This window comes from Eulemur rufifrons, chromosome 10 (genome assembly GCF_041146395.1).
Source record: "Eulemur rufifrons isolate Redbay chromosome 10, OSU_ERuf_1, whole genome shotgun sequence".
NCBI classification, from domain to species: domain Eukaryota; kingdom Metazoa; phylum Chordata; class Mammalia; order Primates; family Lemuridae; genus Eulemur; species Eulemur rufifrons.
Genome location: NC_090992.1, coordinates 9015658 through 9037655, shown reverse-complemented (window position 1 = coordinate 9037655; position 21998 = coordinate 9015658). Strand labels below are relative to the sequence as shown.

Here is a 21998-nt window from a genome sequence, read left to right as displayed (position 1 = left end):
AACCACCAGAAGCTAGGAGAGGGGCATGGAACAGATTCTCACTCACAGTCTTCAGAAGGAACCAACCCTGCCAACATCTTGATCCCAGACTTCCAGCCTGCAGAGCTGTGAGATCATAAATTTTCATTAAGCCACGCAGTTTGTGGCACTTTCTTACAGCAGCCCTAGAAAACTAATACAGTCTGCAAGTATGTATATATGTGTGTGTATGTTTTTATGTATCTGTCAATATATACATGGAACATATACACACACACAAAAGGGTGATAATGTTGGTTACCTCTGGGGGGGGGGAGAGCAGGGAACTAGGGAACTGATATGGGAAAGAGAATTTTCACTGTATACTCTTGTATATGTTTTGAATTTTGTACCCTGTGTGTGTATTGCCTTCCTACTCCCCCCACTCTCCCAAATCAAAATAATTAGATATACAGGCAAATAAAAGTAGCCCTCTGGAGACCACAGTCCTCACTGTGAAAACAGTCACATCTTCCCAGTGTAACCTCAGCATATCAACATGCTTTACCCTCTGGTGCCAAGTCTGACCGATTGTGGAGGATTGCTGTTGGGAGTGTCCTCTTCACCACGATGCCAAGGCCTCAGGGGAGGAAAGCTCCTTAATCAATTAGAATGTCTGCAGGGTGCAGGGAGGGGGTGCAGGGGCAGCAGCTATAAGCATCTGCTCACCCTGGCCTAACCCATTACTGGCACAGGGTGGGGATTTCAGGTTGGCGTTGGGGTGTGGAGGGTATTATGCAGGTGCTATTCATCTTCATCTAATAGGGAGCTCCATTATCACAGAGCTCTGCTAGAGTCTACGAGTCAGGCAGGTGGCTCTGAAACGTGATCCAATGACTCACTGTGCGCGAAAAAGTCCTTTTTCCTTTCTGGAGTAAATGGGCAGATGGACAGCCACTGTGTGAGTCATGGAGCCCGAGGCCCAAATGGCTATGCAGATGGAGAAAAAATGAGATTCCGTGCAGGAGGTGCCTAGCTCATCAGACCGTGGGGGTTTGACCCCTGCATGTGGCACACCTGCCAGAATGCACGAATTCCAAGAGGCAGTCGAAGCCCCAATAGCAGGGCACAGGGACTCAGCATGACCGTGGCTACCACCAGGACCTTGGCCATCTTCCAAAGTAGAAATGATCAGAAACTTGGAACAGAACTCAATGTGGAAGAAATTAGAACGAAGGCTGTTGAGTGCCAGGGTCAGCATAACCCTTGTTCTAAGTATCATATGAAAACATGACCACGCGTGGCAATGGATACCTCAGGTGTCAGCGTTTTATACTGTTGACAGTTTTCTACTCAGTGGATCCTCTCTCAAAGGGATAGTAGCTAAAGCCTTTCAACAAGATCAGCTCTCTCTCTCTGATTCCACAGGAAAGTAAATTTCTCCAGCCAGCAAATCCAAAATATGAGTTTTCTGTGGCAGAGAGACATCCCCTAAGAGATCTACTGAGAATGCAGGGGATCAGAAAGGCAGGCAAAGAAACAATAAAACAAATTCAACTGAAAGAAGTTTGAGATAAAGGAGAATTTGGAGCCTTGAACTCCAACTTTCATAGAATCAACCTTCTAGCATGTGGGCACGATTATGAAGCTATAGCAAAGGGCAATGCTGTGGTGTGCAGTGCTGCTGTGACACTACAGGTTCATGATACACACATCCATCCAACTGTCCTTTCCTAAGGAACTACCATGTCCACTCCTGGGAGTACAGAAGTCAACAGGACAGAATCCCTGATCTTGAAAAGCATACAGTGTGAATAATAAACGTACAACCACAAGATGGACTAACATGTTCCAATAACGAAGGCACCGAAAACCTGCTCTGGGAGGAAAGAAGAGGGCATAGGGAGGCTGCCTTTCCAGAGAAAGCATCTTTTGAGCCGAGTTTGAAGGGTAAGTAGAAATATTCCAGATTTAAAAAGGATAAGAAAGGAGTCCAGAGAGAGGGAAGACCTTATTCGAAGCCCCACTAACAAGTGACTAAGGAGCAGCAGAGGAAGCAGTGAGCAGTTCGGTATGCTGGAGGGAGGGGTGTTCAGGGCAGGATGGAGCTGGAGAGATGGGCTGGGCCTTGGAGGCAACTCAAGAGTCCACACTCCATCCCTGAGTCACCGGGGGAGCCCACATATGCTTTATCATGGTGGGGGAGTAATCACATTTCCTGCTTTGCTTTTGTTTTATTTATTTTTTGGAGACAGAGTCTCACTCTATTGCCCCGGCTAGAGTGCCGTGGCATCAGCCTAGCTCACAGCAACCTCAAACTCCTGGGCTCAAGCAATCCTCCTGCCTCAGCCTCCCGAGTAGCTGGGACTACAGGCATGCGCCACCATGCCCGGCTAATGTTTTCTACATATTTTTAGTTGTCCAGCTAATTTATTTCTGTTTTTAGTAGAGACGGGGTCTCTCTCTTGCTCAGGCTGGTCTCGAACTCCTGACCTGGAGCAATCCTCCCACCTCGGCCTCCCAGAGTGCTAGGATTACAGGTGTGAACCACTGCGCCCAGCCCCTGTTTGCTTTTAATGTAGAGAGTGAACCAGAGAGGGGAGAGTTGGTGGGAGGGAGACTGATTAGTAGTCTGCCGAAATAGTCCAGGTGAGAGATCATAAAGCCCCGAATGTCAGTATGTGAGGGCACGGAGAGGAAGCATCAGATCTGAGCCATTTGGGATCTGCAATGGACAGGACCTCCTGACAGCAGGGCAAGGGGTGTGGGAGAAGGATTTCCAGGTTTTTAACTTAGATTGTGACACACTACTCAAGACAGGAAGAGGGAATGAAGTGTCATTTTGGACATGTTGTTTTGGTAAGGACCTGCCTGTGGGTCATCTAACTGGAGAGGTCCGACAGGCAGGCAGAAATATGGGCGTGGAACTTGGGAGAGAGGACTCAAATGGAATATTTTTCTTATGACACATTCCTGTTAAGCCTTCATTCCTCGAGTTTGGCTAAGGCCGCTGTGGACAGATTGGTGGGGGAAGTGCCGTTCTGAGAGCCTGGGTGTAGTCTTACAGTCCTAGCTGCACGGCAGCTTGCTCGGCCTGCCTCTGCGTGGGGACCAGAATTTGTGCAGACCCAAGTATGCCTGGCAAGAAGGTCAAACTGAAAACGTATTCCACAGCTCTGGGCCTAGCACCGAAATTCCAGCTTCTGCCACATGTTTTCCAGATGAGCTGCTCATGCAGGATGAATTCCTGCGGCATCGCAGAAATCGCAGGGGCCCCAGGGCTCAGCCAGCAAATTGGAACCTTGAAGTGGGAGAGGAGCCAGTTTCCTTCCCCAGAGGCCCAGCAGGAACTGGCACCAGGAGAATATCAACACCAAGAGCAATTTCTGATTTGTGTCATCAGAAGATAGGCTGGCCAGGACAGGTGAAGGAGAACGAGAGAAGTTACAGCATATTCTAATGGAATTGTTCTGATTCTACATAATTTCAGGACAACAACACAATAACATTATTTTACACGTGAAGATACTTTGGGATGCAGGAGCATAAAACCTCCGCCATTTGTGCTGTCTCATTTACTGAATAACATCCCTATGAACTGGGTTCTACATTACAATTTTTATCCCCATTTTATGGATTAGGAAAGTGGAGGGCAGATAGGTTAAATAATCTGCTCCAAACTGCCTGTCAGGTAAGTGGTGTATCTGGGATTTGGAAGCAGTCTGACCGCAGACACTGCCCTCTTAACCACAAAGCCACAGGCACCTCTAGCACATGTATGTGACTGATGTATTCATATGTCATTTTGTACTTTTATTATTATTTCACAGTATTACAGAGGTACAAATGCTTTGGTTACATAAATTGCCTTTGTACCACCGAAGTCAGAGCTACAAGCGTGTCCATCCCCCAGGCAGCATGCACCACATCCGTTAGGTGTGAATTTACCCATCACCTCTCCCCACCACCTGCCCAACACCCTATGAATGTTACTTCCCATATGTGCATGTCAGTGTTGATTGATTAGTACCGATGTAATGGTGAGTACATGTGGTGTTTGTTTTTCCATTCTTGTGATACTTCACTTAGAAGAATGGGCTCTAGCTCCATCCAGGATAATACAATTGGTAGTTCACCATTTGTTTTTATGGCTGAGTAGTATAGTACTTCATGGTATACATGTACCACGTTTTATTAATCCACTCATGTATTGATGGGCACTTGGGTTGTTTCCACATCTTTGCAATTGTGAATTGTGCTGCTATAAACATGAGTGCAGATGTCTTTTAAGAGCACTTTGTCATATTTATGTCCAAGTTGACAGAAACAGGCCAAGACTAAACCTATAGCCTATAGTGTTCTTTGGGGCTGGAAGGTAGACCCGACATCTGGTGTACTACAGTCCCTTCCATGCATATGAGCCTAAGAGACAATATCAGCGTGAACGACATGGGCTTCCACCTTATACAGGATGTGCTTCATAAAGCCAGCATTTCCTATAAGACCACACATTCCACCATGGCCCCCAGGCCTGGGACCAGAGCCATCAAGAGGAAGTAAATCAAGGTGAATGATAGAAGGCTAGTGGACAGTTAACATTTTTACTGTAACACCAAAGACTTCCTTCTATTTTTGTACTCATTTTCTTTGTGGCCTCTAAACTCCTTAGAATAGACTCAGTGGTATATTATTATCATTAATTAACATAACAATAACAGTTATCAGTTATTTAGTATGTACTGGATACATTTTAAACATAATAGCAGACTTACAAAAAAATACATAATATCAGAGTTACAAAAAAGTTGCTTAAATAGTGAAGAATTCCTGGACATCCTTTACCCAGATACCCCAAATATTGACAGTTTACTACATCTGCTTTATCTATCACCTATCTCTAATTTTTTTCTTTTATCATTTAAGAGTAAACTGTAGACCTGATGCCCTTTGTCCTTAAATAGTTATACTTTTTTCTAAAAATCCTGCCTAATAATCATGCCTCTCAAAACCACAATCCAATTGTCTACAGCATGATATTAACACTGACGCAATACAGTTATCCACTCTATAAACCTTACTCAGATTTTGCCGATTGTCCCTATCGTGTCCTTTCTCGCCAAAGAAAATCCAAGGTTATGTGTTGCATTCACTTATAATGTCTCTGGACATACGGAACTGTTCCTGAATCTTTCTACTTCATGACATTGCATTTTTGGAGTAAAAAACACAATTCTTTTGTAGAACACCTCTCACTCAGTTTGGTCTGTCTTTCTCATGGTGAGATTCAGGTTACAGATTTTTCCAGGATTTTTTCAGTTCTTTTCAATGCCTCCTAGGAGGGACATGCTGTCAATTAATCCCATTAAAAGTTACTGTCCGCTGGATATATCTACTATACAGTTACTATTTTATCCATTGTGCTTAATAAGTATCTTGTGAGGAGATACTTTGAAACTACGTACGTATCTTATGTGAATCATTCATTGATGATTCTTCATGACTCAAATACTATTGCTATGGTAGCCAAATGGAGATATTCTAATTCTGTCATTCCTTCTACAGTTATTACTTGGCTTTCAACTATAAGGAAGAACTTTTTTGGTATGCCTTATTTATTTATATCATCATGGACTCGTAAATTCTTACATTATTCAGTTTGTTAAAACTCTTTTTTACCTTTACTTTGATACTCACTTGTCTTGGATGTTTGTCAGGGACAATGATTTCATTTAATTCATTTCATTTCATTTTCAAAACAACTGTATGAAGTGGGATCTTTATTATCCCCATTTTGCAGTCCAAGAAGCTGAAGCTAAAAGAGATTAACTTTTGCAATGTTTAATTGGTGGAGTCTCCAAACTTCTTATGCCAAACGCTTGAGAGAGACAGAGAGAGCCCTACATGTACACACACATACATATATATATTTTTTCTTCTAATCCTCCTGATGTTTGTGCCACATAATAATTGCCTCTGCCCCTCACTCATTTTAAAATGAGAAAGGCTTATAGAGGCCAAGTAACCTGTTAAAAAGGCCATGATGAGAATTCAAAGGCCCACTTGAAACTCCATGATATTGTTCCAGCAGAATAAATTGCCCCTTTAAGATACTCTTCCTTTTGCAGATGAGATTCTTAAGCATCCGATAAAAGGTAAGAGGAGAACCCGTGGCTTTGCTGGTGGCAGCCTGTATCTGTAACGGTTCCTGCTTCTGCCAGAAGCTGTCCTGGCTGTAATTCACACAAAGCTAGGTAGCCGTGGTGATTTAGATCATGCCGCGGAATCTTTGTGTTCTTGGAATAGTTTATGGCAATTGAGTTACTGAAAATTTAATCTCTTAAAGTGAGTTCATTCCAGTATTTAAAGGAAAACTTTAAATACTGAGGTCTTTCATCATATAGTGACCCTCTAATTTATCGCCTATGTAAATATGGATTTTTCCATTATTATGCTTGTGTTAATCATGGTACAGTGAAGCAGCATCTCATTCATAAATCTGTGGGCCAAGGAAAGTTGCTAATATTATAACAGTGTCTAGAGAGCCAGAAAATCTTGCTATTTGTTTTTAAAAATAAAGGAAATGTATCTGTTAAAGCATCAGTCGTGTCTAGCTTTGATCCCAGATGACGTCAAAATGCGTTTTAAGGACCACCAGCCTCACAATCAGCCCTGGTGGTCATTAAAAACACAGAGTATGTGGCCTCATCCCACACCCACCAAACCAGAATACTTTGCTTTTAACACAGCTCAGTAAACTGAGCTTGGAGGTGCTGGGGCCTCTGACCAAGCTTGGTTCCTGTGGGCTCATAACAACGCTCCTGGCTTTATATCAGCAATGCCATCCTTCAGGCGGGCCTCTTGACCCTTGCTGTGCCTCCTGCCCACAGCAGTCACCTAGGGAAGGAGTCATTCCCTAATCCCCAAGTGAGGCAGCCAGGCCTGGAATGGTTCGCAATAGTTCCAGTGACCTTGGGGACTGAGCCTGTGGCGGCCTCCCTCTCGCTGCGTGCCCACCTCCCTCCTGCAGGAAACAGCAGCAGAGGGAACGCTTCATTGACCAGGTATTCTCACGTACACGGTCCGTACATAGCTCTTGGCAGCTCTGAGCAAAGCTTTAAGAACTGTCTTTGAAGGGGGTGAGGAACCAAACTCCTTTTTCTAGGTCTGGTTAAAACCAGCACAAATAAACAAAAACCAGCTGTTGATTCACAAGGCCGAGTACCACCTGTGCTTGGGAAAGGTTACTTTATCCCCAAACCAAGATCACCGTGGAGTTACTGACAACTCAAATGGGGTATTCGTAGCTTCTCTCTAGTTTTACATCCCACACCCCGACCGACCCCATCCTCACTTAGGTTGAAACCAGCCTAGGCTGTAAATAGAGCCAAGTTCAGGTGTCACCTAGCACAATAGCTCCCAAGTAGACCAAGCAGTGGTGTGCTGGTAAGTTTAACAACCGGCTCTGGGTGGGGGCTGATTTGTAGCACTTGGTGGCTTCAGTGGTGCAAATCACCCCTACCATAGCTGATTTTAGGCTATCAGCAGTTTCACAACCGGCTCACAAGATTCCTGTATATTTAACAATTGGCTCTTGTAAGCCAGGATGGGCCAGCTCTAGCACACCACAGATTTTAAGAATAAGATCCATCAGGTTTATCTGGGGCTCGCGCAGGGTTGGGGCAGGGCACTCACTCTGCAGTGCAGAGGGTGAACGGGGCGGTGCTGGATAGTTAGATCAGGCTTCTGAGGAAAGAAATCCCTGTCCCCACCTGTCCAAATATTCAGCTTTTCTCCCCTAGCATCTGAGAGCAGCAACACAGCGGAGGGCTTGAGAGTTTCACAGTTCTCGGGGCTCTCAGGTTTGCCTTTAATAGAAACCATACCAGGTTTTAGCAAAGGAAAGAACTTCAAGTGGGCAGAGGGAGTAGAAAGCAGTCATTTCTGCTGGGATCTCCCTGAAACACCACTGCTGTATGTGCCTGTTTTAAGAGCAATGGGTAATGTCAACAACAATAAGAGATAAAGTTAGTCTGTGGCAATTAGTGGCCAGCCCAACTCATGAGAGTTTCCCAACCTTGGCTGGAAAAGGGGGTGGGCTCGAGATCCACACACTACCCTCTCTCCTGGACTGAAACCTCAGAGTGGGTGCTCCAGGCCTGGAACTCCAGATTGAGGGCCAAAAGCCCAGAGGCTGCAAGCTGCATTACTGCATGGCCTCGGGCCAGTCATGCACCTGCCGGAACCTCTGGTTTTCCCCATTGCCAGTTGGGACCCCTCATGGTTCTAGAGAAAGCTCTTCTGGTTGTAAGGAACAGAAGTCACTGAATTCACCCAAATACAATGAGGTGTTAATTAGAAGGATGCAGAGATCATTTGGGACCCTTGCACAGGGCACAAAACACAACCAGCCTCCCTAGGAAAATAGAAAGCTGTTCAGGATTGAGGCAGCTTTCCTCTCTTACTTTGGCTCCACTCGGTCTTTTCTTTCTGCCCCAATCTCCTGCCTTTGGACTTGCACCCAGCACAACGTGACCACCAGTGCTAGCCTGACCTCAGGAGCTCTCATCTCATGTACCCATCTCTAAGGGCAGCTTCTCTTGGGGCTCAAATTCACAGGAGCAAAAATCTGATTGGCCCCCATCATGGGTTTAAGCCAGGCCACATGAGTTGCAGGACACTGGCATTTTGACAACCTTTGGCTTAGGTGTCTATTCATGTCTAGTTTTTGGCCATGGCCAGGGAAGCAAGTGGGGAGAAATACATGACATATATGGTTGTCCTTTACCAGGGGCAACGAGTGGAACCCACCGAGCTCCAGATGCCTCCCAGGACTGGCAGGCCGAATGCGTAATGGCTATGAAACAATTTAACGAATGTCTAGATATTGCCAACTCTTTGCAACCTATTGAAGGAATTTATGATACTATATTACTGATTTTTGAGGACAGTGCACTTTATAAAGCACATTAATAAATGTCCTTTTATATAATCCAAACAACCTTAGGAGGTGAGCATTCTAATGTCCATTCTAAAGATGAGGAAACGGACACTAGAAGATAAATGATACCTCAAGGTCCCACAGAACCACAGCTGGTGTCAGCTTTTCCGACTCCACGTCCAGTGCTCTGGCCTCCTCACAGAGGATCAGACAGCCCAGTGGGACAGAGGACTGTGCAGAAGTCACTTTCAAGTTCTACCTAGAGCTCAAGACTTCAGTTGTAAGTGAAAGAACCCAACTCAAATTGTTTTGAGCAAAATGGGAACTTACTGGCCAATGTGATGGAAAAGCTCCGGGGCGTATGGACTGATGACATGTAGCGCCGCTATTCCTGGTCTCTCTCAGCGCGTCTCTGAGGCCGCCCGGTCCTCAGGCGGGCTCCCTCCTCCAGGGGACGAGATCGCCACCAGCAGTCCTCATGGCTCCAGCTCTAGCAGGCAGAGAAAGTCTCACCATTACTAGTCTAAAAAATCCAGAAATTGATTCTCCCTGGACTTAATTATGTCTTGGGTCCATTTCTGGATCAACCAATCACTTTGGTTGGGTGGATTTGACGATCTCCTAGGCCAGGCCGGGGTCACACGTTCACCATTGGATCCAGGGCTGAGGCCGGCCCACCCAGACCCAGGGGACCTGAGAGAAGGGGACCTTGGGGTGGCTCCCAAAGGAAAACAGGTGCTGTAACTAGAAGAAAGGGAAATGGAAGCCAAACAGGGAAGACAACAGATACACCTTCCGGTGGGAGAAGTGAGGGGCATTTAAGCCTGAGTTAACCTCAGGGACGCAAGTGGGAGACAGCACCTAGCACTTGGGTGTGGACACAGTAGGGGCCCAATAAATACTGAGTGAATGAATGAATGACAGTTGGTTCCGGTTGTGGCAGAATGATGACAAGCTGGTGCCTGTGGGACATGGCATGCATCCTAGCACACGGGAGAAAGGAGGCCGGGGCCATATTGGGGAGAACCCCAAATGCCATGCCAATGAGCACGAATTCTCTCCTTCCTTCTCTCCCTCCCTCCCTCCTTCCTTCTTCCTGCGTTTGTCTGCCATATGGAACTTCTGAAGGTTTTTGATCAGGAGTGCGCCATGGTCAAAATTTGGTGCAGAAAAAGACCCTTGAAAATTTTAGAGCGTTGTCCTTAGGTGGAAGTATTCTCTTTTGTGGGCCAGGAGTGCCCTCCGTGCTGTGAAGGTTTTTCCTGTAAGATCTGGACTCCCTTTGTCCTGCAGTCCTTGAAAGAGAAAAAACGTAGGGACATCGTGAAGGAGGAGCAGCGGGGGTATCTGAGTCTGATTAGATGCGCCCACCCCCTGCAGGGCCTCCAGCTGTTTCCCCACCCAAATGAAGGGGGAGGTTTGCACAGGGCGCCCCTGGAGTTCCTCAGACTCACGTTCATGGGACGGTTGAACAGGTTTGGGTGCGGCCCCAGGATGTGTGAACATCTTTCGGGACCGAGGAGCACTTTATGCCATCCCATTCGTATCATAATTAGGCATGATTTGTTGCCATTTTTTTTTTTTTATCACAATGGACTGGAATTCCAGGGTGAAATGTCTCAAGGCTAATGCCCCACTGGGATCACCTGATAATGTGAACCAAATAGAGTTGGGAAAGTATTCGCAGGAGCCTCTGAATGACATGATTCCTCCCTGCTCTTAGTGGATACAGTCATGGCTTCTCCTGGCCCAGAATGGAGAAGAAATGTCACAATTTTAAAGATAAGCTTTGCTTGCTGAGTGCAGGAAGACACCAAGGCTTTTGTCCTGGTGAACTCATTCCAGGATTGATCAAACCAGGACGGTGTTTGTCCATTTTATATCACCGTGAATACTCCAAACCTTATGCTTGCTATCTGAAGCAACTTTCCTAAGAGGGACATTATTAAAATCTCAAAACTAGTCAACATAAAGTATAGGGCCCTCACACTGGGCCTTCCAACAAAGACAAGTGGCAGACAGAGCTCATGCTGAGAAGCCACCTGAAGGTGGGGGAGACAGCACCTACTAGTCTTTCCTGATATCATGAATCCCTCTGCTGTGTCCTGCACCCTGTCCCCAGGGCAAAGCCCTGGCACTGAGGACTTAGCTAGGCCCTGTGCCCATTCCTGAATCAATCAATCACATTGGCTGGGTGGATTTGACGATCTCATAGGCCAGACCAGGGCCACGTGTTCTCTGTCGGATCCAGGGCTGAGGCCAGCAGCCCACCCAACCCATGGAGCGTGAGGTTAGGGGAGGTGTGGCACCTCAAAGAAAAACTGAGGTGCTGCTACCAGAAGAAGGGGTACTGTATGCCAAACAGACAAAAACAACAGGTGTTCCCTTCGGGTGGGAGAAGTGAGGTGCATTTAGGGGTTGGAGCTTCTGAGAGCTTCTCCAGAGGTAGGATAGTGTGGGAGTTAAGAGTAAGTCCTCATGTCAGCCCAGTGGGGTGGAATCTCTGCTCTGTTACTTATTAACTCCGTGATTTTGAACAAGTTACCCAATGTAATACTTGACTTCCTCATCTGCAAAATAGGCTAACAACCGTCCCTATTCATAGGTTGCTTTGAGAATTAAATGAGAAGTTGCATGTAAAGCAGTTAGTACAATGCTCCAGAAATGAGACATACTGCACCGCTGTCATCTCAGCATGCACCAGCTCAGCCCTGCTCAGGGAAGGGAGGAGACCTGGGTGAGGGTCTTAGTCTATAAGCCAACTTCAGCTGACTCCCACTACTCCTGTGCCCTACAAATGCTCCCCCATCATCTGCTTTGCTTTCTCATGCTCTCTCCTCCAGCTCTGACTTTTTCAAATCTCATCAGGCTCGAGAGGGGGTTGAAATGCTATGATGATCTATTTTTGAGCATTAGCAGATCGGGTTAGAAACACTGGTTCTCCCACAAGAAGACACATGCTCATGGGATTTCCCTGGCAATCCCATAAGAGCCTGAAGGTCTGTCATCGGCAGCTGCATTGGGGTGGGGAAAGGGACCATTTTCAAATTGTTAAAAATTTTCACATTACATATTTCCAGCCAGCAAAATGGCCAGGCCTTCTGCAGGGGATGCCTCCGTGCTGTGTCCCCAGGGGGATGGGACTGGCCCAAGCTTGCAGCTGGAGTCCCTGGGGCTGCCCAGGGAACCAGGAGTATCTGCACATAGCTCAAGAAATGGGGAACTAGTCACCCGAGATGAGTGAGCACAGGGCTGCAGGAGGAAAGAGAGTTTTTAAGGAAAACATATCCTGCTTTTATTCCTGCCCCTGCAAAACCAAAGCTGAATGTTCGCCAGAGATTGTGCTTTCTGAAGGGTTCACTGCTGAGAAGGGCAAAAGGAGGTTGTTGACATCGGTTATGTGGAGGGAGGAGGCTGCTGTGGGGGATGGAAGAGCCAAAGCAAAAACAGAAGGGAAAACTTCCACCAGATATAAAATCAACCACGTGTGATGTGATTGTTTATGCGTTTATGTAAAATCATGTGTATCTATCTATAAAGAAATTAAAAAAAAAGTTTTAAAAGGACATGTGGGCTCTAGAAGCAGACAGACCTATGTTGGAATTTTAGACCCACCGCTTCATAGCTTGTGTGTCCTCCCTGATCCTCAGTTTCCTCATCTATAAAATGGGGGTAGTTTATAGTACTTCATATGTCTTGAGGATTCAGTGATTGCTAAGTACAGTGTCTGGTAGCTAGCAAGAAAACAACAAATGTTAGCTAATAATGTCAGTCACTGAGTGAAAACAGAAGCTGAAAGCCTAAGATGGGAGTGGGTGAGGGTGAACAGAGTTTTCAGTTCTCCAGAAAGCCCTATCTCCTCATGTTCCAGTCATATTGAAATCATGCCTAGCCACCTACCTGTCTCTCTCTCTCTTTCTCCTTTATCCCTCAGTCCTTGCTGTCCTTCTACTTGGGATACTTCTCCACTTGCCTAAGTAGCAAACTCCTCTTTATCTTCCAAGGTCCATCTTGAATGTCACCTCTTTTGTGACGCTTTTTCCCGTTCCTACCTCCCAGGTAAAAAGGATCCTCTTCCTCGGTGCCCCTACCAGCTGCCGCACACAGCGAGTACGGTGACACCACACGGCCAACGGCGTTCCTCCTATCCTTGCCTGGTGCCCACTGTGGCTCCCTGAGGACAGGGACCATGTCTCGCACTGCCTTGCTTCAGCAGCTCCTGGCCCACAGAGGGGTCAGCAAGTGCTTGCTGGATGGAAACCTAAAAATGGAGGGTGACTGCTCTACAAGGGTGACGGCCAGTTGTTCCCCACCATACGGAAAAACAGAACGGAAGTGGACGTCAGCTGCAGCATGGGAAACTTCAGTCAGACACAGAGAATTCCCAGAGCGAGAGTGTGAGATGCCAGACCAAGTTCCCGTGGGACAGGGCGGAATTTCGTTGAAGGGTCTTCAAAAAAAAAAAATACTTTTTATGTTTGGGGGTGATGCTGATGTGGTTTTTCTTGAAGGCAGGCCCCCAGCGTGGGCTGAGGTTCACACAGCAACCCGCAAGTGACCGAGATGACGGTGGAGGGGCTTTTGGGCTGCGGGCAGCCGGTTATCCAGATGGTTTCTCGCGCCCAGCGCCAGCCGAGGCAGCTGGGAAAGAATGTGGCCGTGTGGGCCCGGGTGGCGGGCGTGAAGTCTTCCTCCAGTGAGCCTGGATCCCAGTGAGTGAGCGAATGGCGTGTCTTGCCAAGGGTCACCAAGTTAGCCTGGGTTCAAGTCCTCACGTCTGAGGACACTCAATTCTTTCTTTCCACCACTCCGGAGGGTAGACCAGGAAGGAGGAGCTCGAGTCTCGGACCAGCGCATCTCCCGCGGCCTTTGCCTTGCTCAGCCCGCCCGGGTGCCAGCCGGGTGCCAGGGGCCGGGCGGGGATGAACAGGGCCTGGCTCTGCCCTGACCGAGCTGTTCATTAAGAGGAAGACAGGCCTCCCACGTTTTATGACAAATAATGAATTTACTATCTGTAGAAAGTGCTATGACGCAGAAAAATGGTGTGACAGGAGAAAGGGCGGGGACAGACGGACGCCGTCCTCTGTTGTCCTGCCTGTACCTCTTACAACACAGGGGAGGCAACACTGCTGCCCCATGTCTTTCTCATAAAGGTTCAGAAAAGGCAGGAAAAAATAAATTTTAAAATATCTTTGCAATAATCTACCCCCTAAACTCCAAAAAGATGTCCAGCCACAGTGTCAGAACAAATATTTTCACCGGAGGGCAGGCACGGGAGGTGAGACGTGAGCTGGTGCCTGGGGACAGGACGCACGGGTTCCGGCGTTCACTCACTTGCTGGTTGGCGCTGGGAAGGCATCTGAAGGGACCTGGGTTTTAGCTAACGGAGGCTGCAGTGGCCTCATGGGGCCAATTACAGAAGAGACTTGACTGACACTGTGACAGCAGTTACCGAGTGCTGGGGGACACAGTGGGTCTCAGTTTTGATCACTTCAATGCAAAACCTTCCTGCTTTGGTCCCCACTGTCTGACGCTGCCGGGCACTGCAGGGCGGCGTTCTGAAGGACGTACCCCTGGGGTGGGCACGACCCTCCCACGCGGACGGTGATCCCAAGCTCTCCCAAGCGAGGAGCCTCACGCGCCCTGAGCGGTCCCCGGGTAGTTACAGCCTCCCCGCTGTGCAGGCCCGAGTCAGCCAGCACTGACTAACCCAGCATAGTTAATTAGTTGCAGCTTAGCTTAGTGCTATTAAAAGCAGGGCAAGCCAATGACATTGACACACTTGGGTAGGAGAGACGTGTGGTATCTGAGTGGAGGTTGAGAAAAAACCGAGAGGAGAAAAAAATGAGACCCATGACTTAATTTTCAAGAAAGCAGGCAAGCATGTTTGGGAGCTGAGAAAACCTTTCATCACACCCATCGACTAACATGTCCTTAATTTCCACCGTCGGTCAAGTCCATTTCTAATCAAGGTGCTCGTACGACTCATCACGCAGTCAGAACTAACAAGTGATAAACACCGACCAAACCGCGGGACGTGACAGTTTGAGCTCTGCTCGGCTGCTAAAAGCAAAACGAAAATGAAAATCTTTTATGTTAGGAAGACAAGAAAGGTGCAGCGACTGGGAAGCCTGTTGGAAAGGCTGAGGCTGTAGATAAGATACAAACACCCGCCACCTCCGTCATCCTCTCCATGGTGGTATCAGAGCCACATGCCTGCCGCACTCAGCCTCCCCCGAGTACAGAATGACCCCACACACGTAGGAAGCTCTGGGGGCCGGGGGCGTTTTCCAGGGGCTGCAAACTCGGGGAGGGCAGCAGGTGCTGTGGGTCTGTGCTGTTCCCAGGGGTAAACCAGTGCCGTAAGTGGCAAGTGAGGACAACATAGGCAGCTCGCATGTGACACACACATTTAAACAGCCACCCCCTAAGAGCCAGGCACCAAGCAAGCCTCATCTCTCTTCCTCCTCTCCCCAGAGCAAGCATCTCAGGCCAGAACCCTCACCCTCAATCCGGAGCCCTGGTCCCCCTAGACTCCCTCCTTTTCAGCACAACCGCCTGTGCTCGCAGCAGAAACTGGGAGCTCCCTGCAACGCTAGGGCCCAGGCTGCAACTCAGATCGTATCTGGACGGGGGTGGCGGATGATGAGTGCGAAAACTCAGTGATAAGGCTTGGCCCAGGACAACACGTTACGAGTCCTAAACTACTGATTTACAAACCAGCTGGGCGGTGAGGGCTGCCTTCGATTATTGTATACTGTGTTCATGAAGTTCCAGAAAACAGTTGAGCAGAAAATCAAATTTCGGAGGAATAAACCATGTATTCTAAGAGATAAACTCAGAAGTGTTAAGTGGAATATGACTCTCTGGGGCTCATTAATATGCCCAATTAGCTCATCCTCAAGTTTACTGGCATTTGACCTCCTCCTGAGCAGCAAGCAAAACCTCTCAGAGCTTATCCAAAATCAGCACTGTGGCTGTCACCGATAACTGCAGAAGCCTAGACTTGTGACCTTTGTTCATGGTCGATATATGCTTTATTTGAAGAAATATTAAAGTATGTATTGGGTCAAAACTGTCAGAAACTCAAGAAACAAATATACCACCAAATGGAAAAGTCATTTAATTCAAAATCATACTTCCACTCATTTCATGGCGATTGTCACATAAACCAACCAAATGTAAGAAAGCCAAGTTTCAGAGGTCACTCAACAGAAATTGTATTTTCTTTATAGATATATTTAGTGACACAAAAGCACATTTTTTTTTAAAAAGCCTGAACATGGCAAAACTGTTTTCTAATAACAGGGAACAAGTTCTATTCTAGTCACAGATTACTTTTTAATTATGGAATTGGAATCTATGCACCAGTCAATAGTCAATACTGAAGTTTAAAACAGTGCATTATTTATGATTTTTTAAAAGAAAACATTAAAGTGCCATTTTTATAAGTACTTTACTGATATGATATCACACAGCACTTTACAGTATACTCAAAGGTAGCCTAAATTATGAATTAAACATGCAAATATTTTCTTTTCCAAAATATGGACAAAGTGTCTTTTAGAGTGCTTTTGAACACTAGCCTAGCATTACCTACTAAGCATTTATGGGTTTGATATTTTTTTCAACATGACTTTAAATAAGTTAACAGGGAACATAGCCGCAGATAGTAACCATTCGATAAATATGAACACAGTTTTAAAATGGCACTTAATTTACATCTTTGATCATTTTGATAGGCAATCAACAGCCTCTCTCGATTCTCTACTTCTTAACCTCCAGATCTTAAAGGCTACAAAGGTCCATCAACTGCCAGCTCATGTGGGTCTCTGTATGAGTCTTTTGCCTTTATGTAAATATGTGCTGTACACACACACAAACACATACAAACACATATATACTTTAGAATCATCAATGTATATTTTCAGATACAAGGTTGGTTCTAGTATCTGGATACCCAAGAAAGATGCTTATCAATGTTTGTTTGGACGACTTTGTTGACATCGTTGATGTAGAATGTCTTAGCCTCTCCAGGACTCCTCCAGGTAACTCTGACATCTTGGTTAACACTGTGGTTCTCACTGACTACACTACAGCAAATTTTGACATAACAGCATTTGCCACCGTTACATGAGTCTAGGACTGTGCTAAGTCTTTACTGTCTAAAGCACTTCACCTTGAAAGATGTTTTCATTGTGTAATGTCCTGCAAAACTTGTGCAAAAATATTAGTTGCAATTTTTTTCTGAGTTTTTTCTCCTTATTAAGAACAATATTCATCCCTCTCAAAAAAAAAAAAAAAAAATCCAAAGTTCCTCAGTATGGTTCACCCTTCTCTTTCTCTGTGGTCCTGGTGTTACTTTACATCCAATACTTTTTCTCCCAAGAATACAGGTGCTTCTGTGAAAAGACCGCATTTCAGCAAGGACTGGCTCTGAACGACACCTGGATTCCCTGTATGGCCTCTCCCTCCATTTGGGGAAGCTCTTTACTTAGACAAGTAATGTAGGCGGCAAAAAGGAAAAAGTTAATTATTATTTGTTGGAGTCTTATCTCTGGCATGCAGTAGGATTGCGCAAGGTTCATTGCTGTGCTGCTGTTGTCATCTGGATGCTACAATCACAGAGAAGGGGTGCAGCGCCCAGCAGATCCGTGTGGCTGTCAAACACACTGAGCACGACAAGATACATTTTTTAAACACCAGCACGGGGTGTGTGAGACGACATCCTGCTAACTTTAAAGGGATGTGGGGCAGGGTTGTCGAGGCAATTGATTACTGTCAGGTTTGCGGAGATGACAGATAACTCCCTAGACACAGAGCACCTAGGACATTCCTTTTAAAGTCAGGCAGCTTAGAGGCTGTTGGTTTCCTCAATACTGGCTACCTATTTGGGTAATTGGGTCACTCCTAACACATTCGATACCAGTGCAAACTCTGGGTGCCATGGTGGCCACTGTTGTACCTGGGAGTCCCATGTCTATAAAACTCGGTGATCCAGACTCGCTTTCGGAAGCAGAAGCCGGAGATGAAAGGTGCCACTAGACAGTCACGAATCAGGTTATCTTTGGCTGCTTCTGTTTCCCTACCCTTCAATCATGGATGCTTTGGGAGCCTCTGTCGTCAAGACAGAACTTTTAGTGTGGCTGGGGTTGCCATTTTCAGGAAAGACAAACTCAGTTGATAGAAAGATTTCCCTTTAAGCCACGGGTATGGCACAGGCAACTCTGGAGTCCTGCGCAAGTCCCTGCAATGACCCTGTCACTAGCATGGCTCTGTCCTAATGCCAGTCTGGCAGGACTTGATTGCTCATTTTCTCTTTCTCTTTGCTTCTCTGTCCAAAAAGCACTCAGCAAGAAGAGATAAACCGAAATGATGTTGAAAAAGATGGTTTGGTCTGACATAAGAAAACACATACTGGCTGTAGAAATACTAAACACACCAAGCTAAAAACTGGCTCCAATTCTAGGATACCAGGGACAGCTGCACTGTACAGGGTCCATCCTATATGTTAATTTCAAAAACAAGAGAGATTACCTTTAGTCTTGAGCAAGTCACAGTTTTACTTGCCTGGGGGCAGGGATTTGAAACCAGCTATCTTTGCGTGGCATGGCATGCTCTAGCTACGGAATTCTGAGTAACCTAAAGGAGAGACTGATCTTACTATCCCTAAAAGATTCAGGCTCTGGCTACCTGATCCCAGAGCCTTGCAAAGGAAACTCGAGGCTCTTGGGCAATGGTCTTCCACCCTGAGACCCAAAATTCATCCTCCTAATCTGCCCTAAAGTTCCCTACTCAAGCAGAGAGAGTTAGGGGTGAGGATGTGGATAGTGGAGAGGGTAAAATCTATTTTTAGTCTTCAAGTTCCTTCTGACTCGTTGGCTCCTATTCTGAACAGTTTCTCCAGTTCTGTAGCTAATGGGGAGGAGGGGAGCTTGGCTGGGCAAAGGGAGACAGCAGCCACTTGTCACAGGCCCAGCATGGCCACAGGGAAGGAGTCTATCTAAAAGATCTCATTGGTGGCAGCTCTGTTTCCTTCTGGCTTCAAATCAGGGCGAACTCCGGAGGGAGGGAGGAGCCACGCTGGGGCCAAGTGCGTACAGGTACGCGTACAGGTACATGCACAGGTACGCTTCAGTGAGGAAACTCCCAAAGCAAGGATCTTGGCCTTCTGTTCCTCTACATGAGCTCCAGCTAGGCTTGTGATGGGGCAGATGACAACTTAAAACGTCAAGTGTGTTAAAAGCATGTTGTGCTCTTTCTCAACGGGAAGCACACGGTATATGAATGCCCACCCCCTCAGGCCCCATTTCCCAACTTGCTGCTCCCAAGCACAGAGGGAGCAGTTCCACCATATTAGAATGTCCCCTTTCTTCTTGGGTTTTCAGTGATGGCTTTCTGGAGTACTATCCTGGTCTTGCCCATTCTTCATTCTCATTCCCAGACTCAATGGTAACATGTTGCTTGCCCCTGGGTGAGTTCCTGGATAACAGCTGTAGAACCCTCGAGCTGATAAACTGAATAGTGAATCACAATGATAAACCCCTGATAACTTCAGAGCCATCTTTAGAGGTACAATGCACAATGTACATTCCTCTTGGAGACTTTTTCTTATGTGGGGGCTCTAGGGAACCTGGAGGTGGGAGGGAAAGGCATAAACATGTCTAGGAAAAGGGGAAGCAGCAGCAGATCAAGAACCAAAGATTATAAGAAGCTAGATTTTTTTTTTTCTTTTTAGAACTTATAGATGCACACAAAATTTGCAAACCAGCTTGTCCTCATTTATAAAGCCTTAGAAGATGTGGAGAAAAGAAGTAAGGAGCACAACAGTTGTTCCATCGCCTTCTGTCCTGACATTGCGGGGCACCAAGAAATACACCTGAGAAGAGAAACTAAAAATCTAACCCTGGCCCCACCTACTGAGATCCTGAGCTTCATCTTACTAAGTAGGAGTTTTTTGAAAAACTCATTGCCTGATGATGTGCTTTCCATCTCCAAATCCAAAGCCCAAGGAATGATCAAAAACACACGTGGATACAGAAGACTGAACACCATCCATCTGTCACACCCACCAAGAACCAACAGAGAGCGAGCACAGGGACGTGGTCTTCCTCCAGGCCAGAGAGGGGACAAAGACCTTGACTCTCGTCAACCTTGCCTCCTCTCTCTCCCTGTCCAACTCACCTGTTCACCAGTCAAAGCCTAAATGTGTGGAGCAACTAGCTTAAAGAATATCAAATATAAAACTTTACCATATAGTATTTCAAATCACTCTATTTACAAGTTTATCTTTTCAAAAAAAAAAATGTAAAAGATACAGTAATTCAACACAATTCAAGTTTTTCTTTTCTTCTTTGAAGTTCCCTAGTGAGGAATTCCAGAAGCAGGAGACACTCCCTGGAGCCAGGCTGCCATCCGAGGGACTCCTGGGGAGCCTGACGGCCCATCAGTCTGCAGTTTGTCCAGAGTCAGTCTCGCAAGGACAGTCACATGTGCAAGATACTGATCTGCTCTTTGGAAGCCGGGTGAATTCGAAATGTCCAGGCAGAACTTCCACATCCAAGGCAGTCCTCCCCAAGACACAGACCCTTTTGACCGGAAAATTCCCTTTCTCAGAAGGTCCCCATCCCACCCTCCCTGCCCCAACCTTTTGGTGTCTTCCTGAATCACAACAGCTTATATTAGTCTCATGCCTGGAAAGACTGAGAATTCCCTTTTTCTGAGTGGCAGTGAACATAGATGTCCTTTGAAACTATAGGTCATGGGGTTAGCCCAGGAATTATCCTTGAAAACCACCAGGGCACCCACTGGTATTCAGCAGCCTAGAGCAGGGCGAGGGGGCAGCTCAGTGGTGGGCTAGAGGCAGGCAGGGGAAGGGACGAGTGAGCACAGGACACGGGGAAACCTGTGAGATAAAGGGTTGGTGTCACCCATAGGGAGGGAGCATCTTACCCTCTAGGAAGCAAACACCAGTTGCATGGAAGAACAGAAACATTAAGCCTGTAGGTAATTTAATCTCAAGAGGTTACTAGAGTTTGCTCCAAATATATCCTGATGTTGAAATTCATCAGAAAGGGAACAGTTCCAGCTGCTATCCTGTCTGCCCCAAGTAGACCACCCTAGGTCCTTGATTTTCTGCTTCAGGTTGTTGGAAAACCATTTTAAAAACTACCAAAAGGGAGTTGAAAAAAACGTGTCATGCAAAGGAGAGTATTTTTTTTTTTTTTTTTTTGGTTTGGTTTTAGAGTGGGTTGGGTTGCCGTGGTGACTAGGCGATGGCAGCCCTGAGTGGTGGAGCAGTTCCTCGCTGGGGAGGAGGAAGCGTGGTGGGGCGAGGGGGTGTTCCCTTGCATGAGAGGCCTGGACTGAATTCTGCTGCTGGGCCAACGGCCGCTTCAGAGATGGTGAGAGATTGGATGTTACATAAGCACGGCCGTGACCCCTCTTCCTCCTGCGTGCGGACAGACAGACCCAGTCGCCTGTAGCACGGTGGGTCTCAAGTATTTAGAGGTGGGTAGAGAGAGCGTCTACTGTAAACAAAAGCAAGGGACCTGGACTGGGTCTCGGTGCCAATTCCTCGCCCAGCCCCGTCAGACTTAGCTATGCTGTGTGCTCTCGGGAACTGCTTGCGTCTCACTTCCTCTTTCAGAAGGTTGAGGGTTTGGACGACTGTTGAAACAGAATGAGTGCTCCCTCGTTGGGGCACTCCGGAGAGAATGGCTTTGCAAGCCTTCCTCTCTGTTGTCAAAATCAAATGGCTTCCTCTGCTGATTGACTTCCGTTCCTTGCAGTGTCACCGAGGGTCAGCTGAGATGATCGTGGAGATGGGTGACACTAGAGTTCACAGAGACATTCGTGTTGACAGGCAGCAACAGGGTCAGTCACGCTGCATTTCTCAGTGCCAGAGAGAAATGGCCTGCCACACTGGAATCAGCAGTTGTCATGGATACCATGCAAAGCTCAGCAGTCCTGCTGGGGCCCATGGTTAGAGGAACTCCACGTAGTTCTCGGGGATGAGGCCAGTCTTTCCGTTCAGAGTCCCCTCCAACCAGCCAGGCTCCTGAGACGGACGAACTGCACAGGAAGGAGAGCGAATGAGAAG

The 21998-nt window shown here is 46.8% G+C and overlaps 1 protein-coding gene across 3 annotated transcripts in view; it reads right to left on the bottom strand.

Moving 5' to 3' along the window:
• Nucleotides 1-20349: 20349 nt before the first annotated feature.
• The window catches only part of ARHGAP26 (Rho GTPase activating protein 26), a 378528-nt gene continuing 376879 nt past the window's right edge, over nucleotides 20350-21998 (bottom strand). For all 3 annotated transcript variants that reach the window (XM_069484154.1, XM_069484152.1, XM_069484153.1), the window contains one exon: nucleotides 20350-21970. In XM_069484154.1, coding sequence (XP_069340255.1) covers nucleotides 21882-21970 — 89 coding nt within the window. In that variant the 3' untranslated portion in view covers nucleotides 20350-21881. The remainder of the gene's footprint in view (nucleotides 21971-21998) is intronic.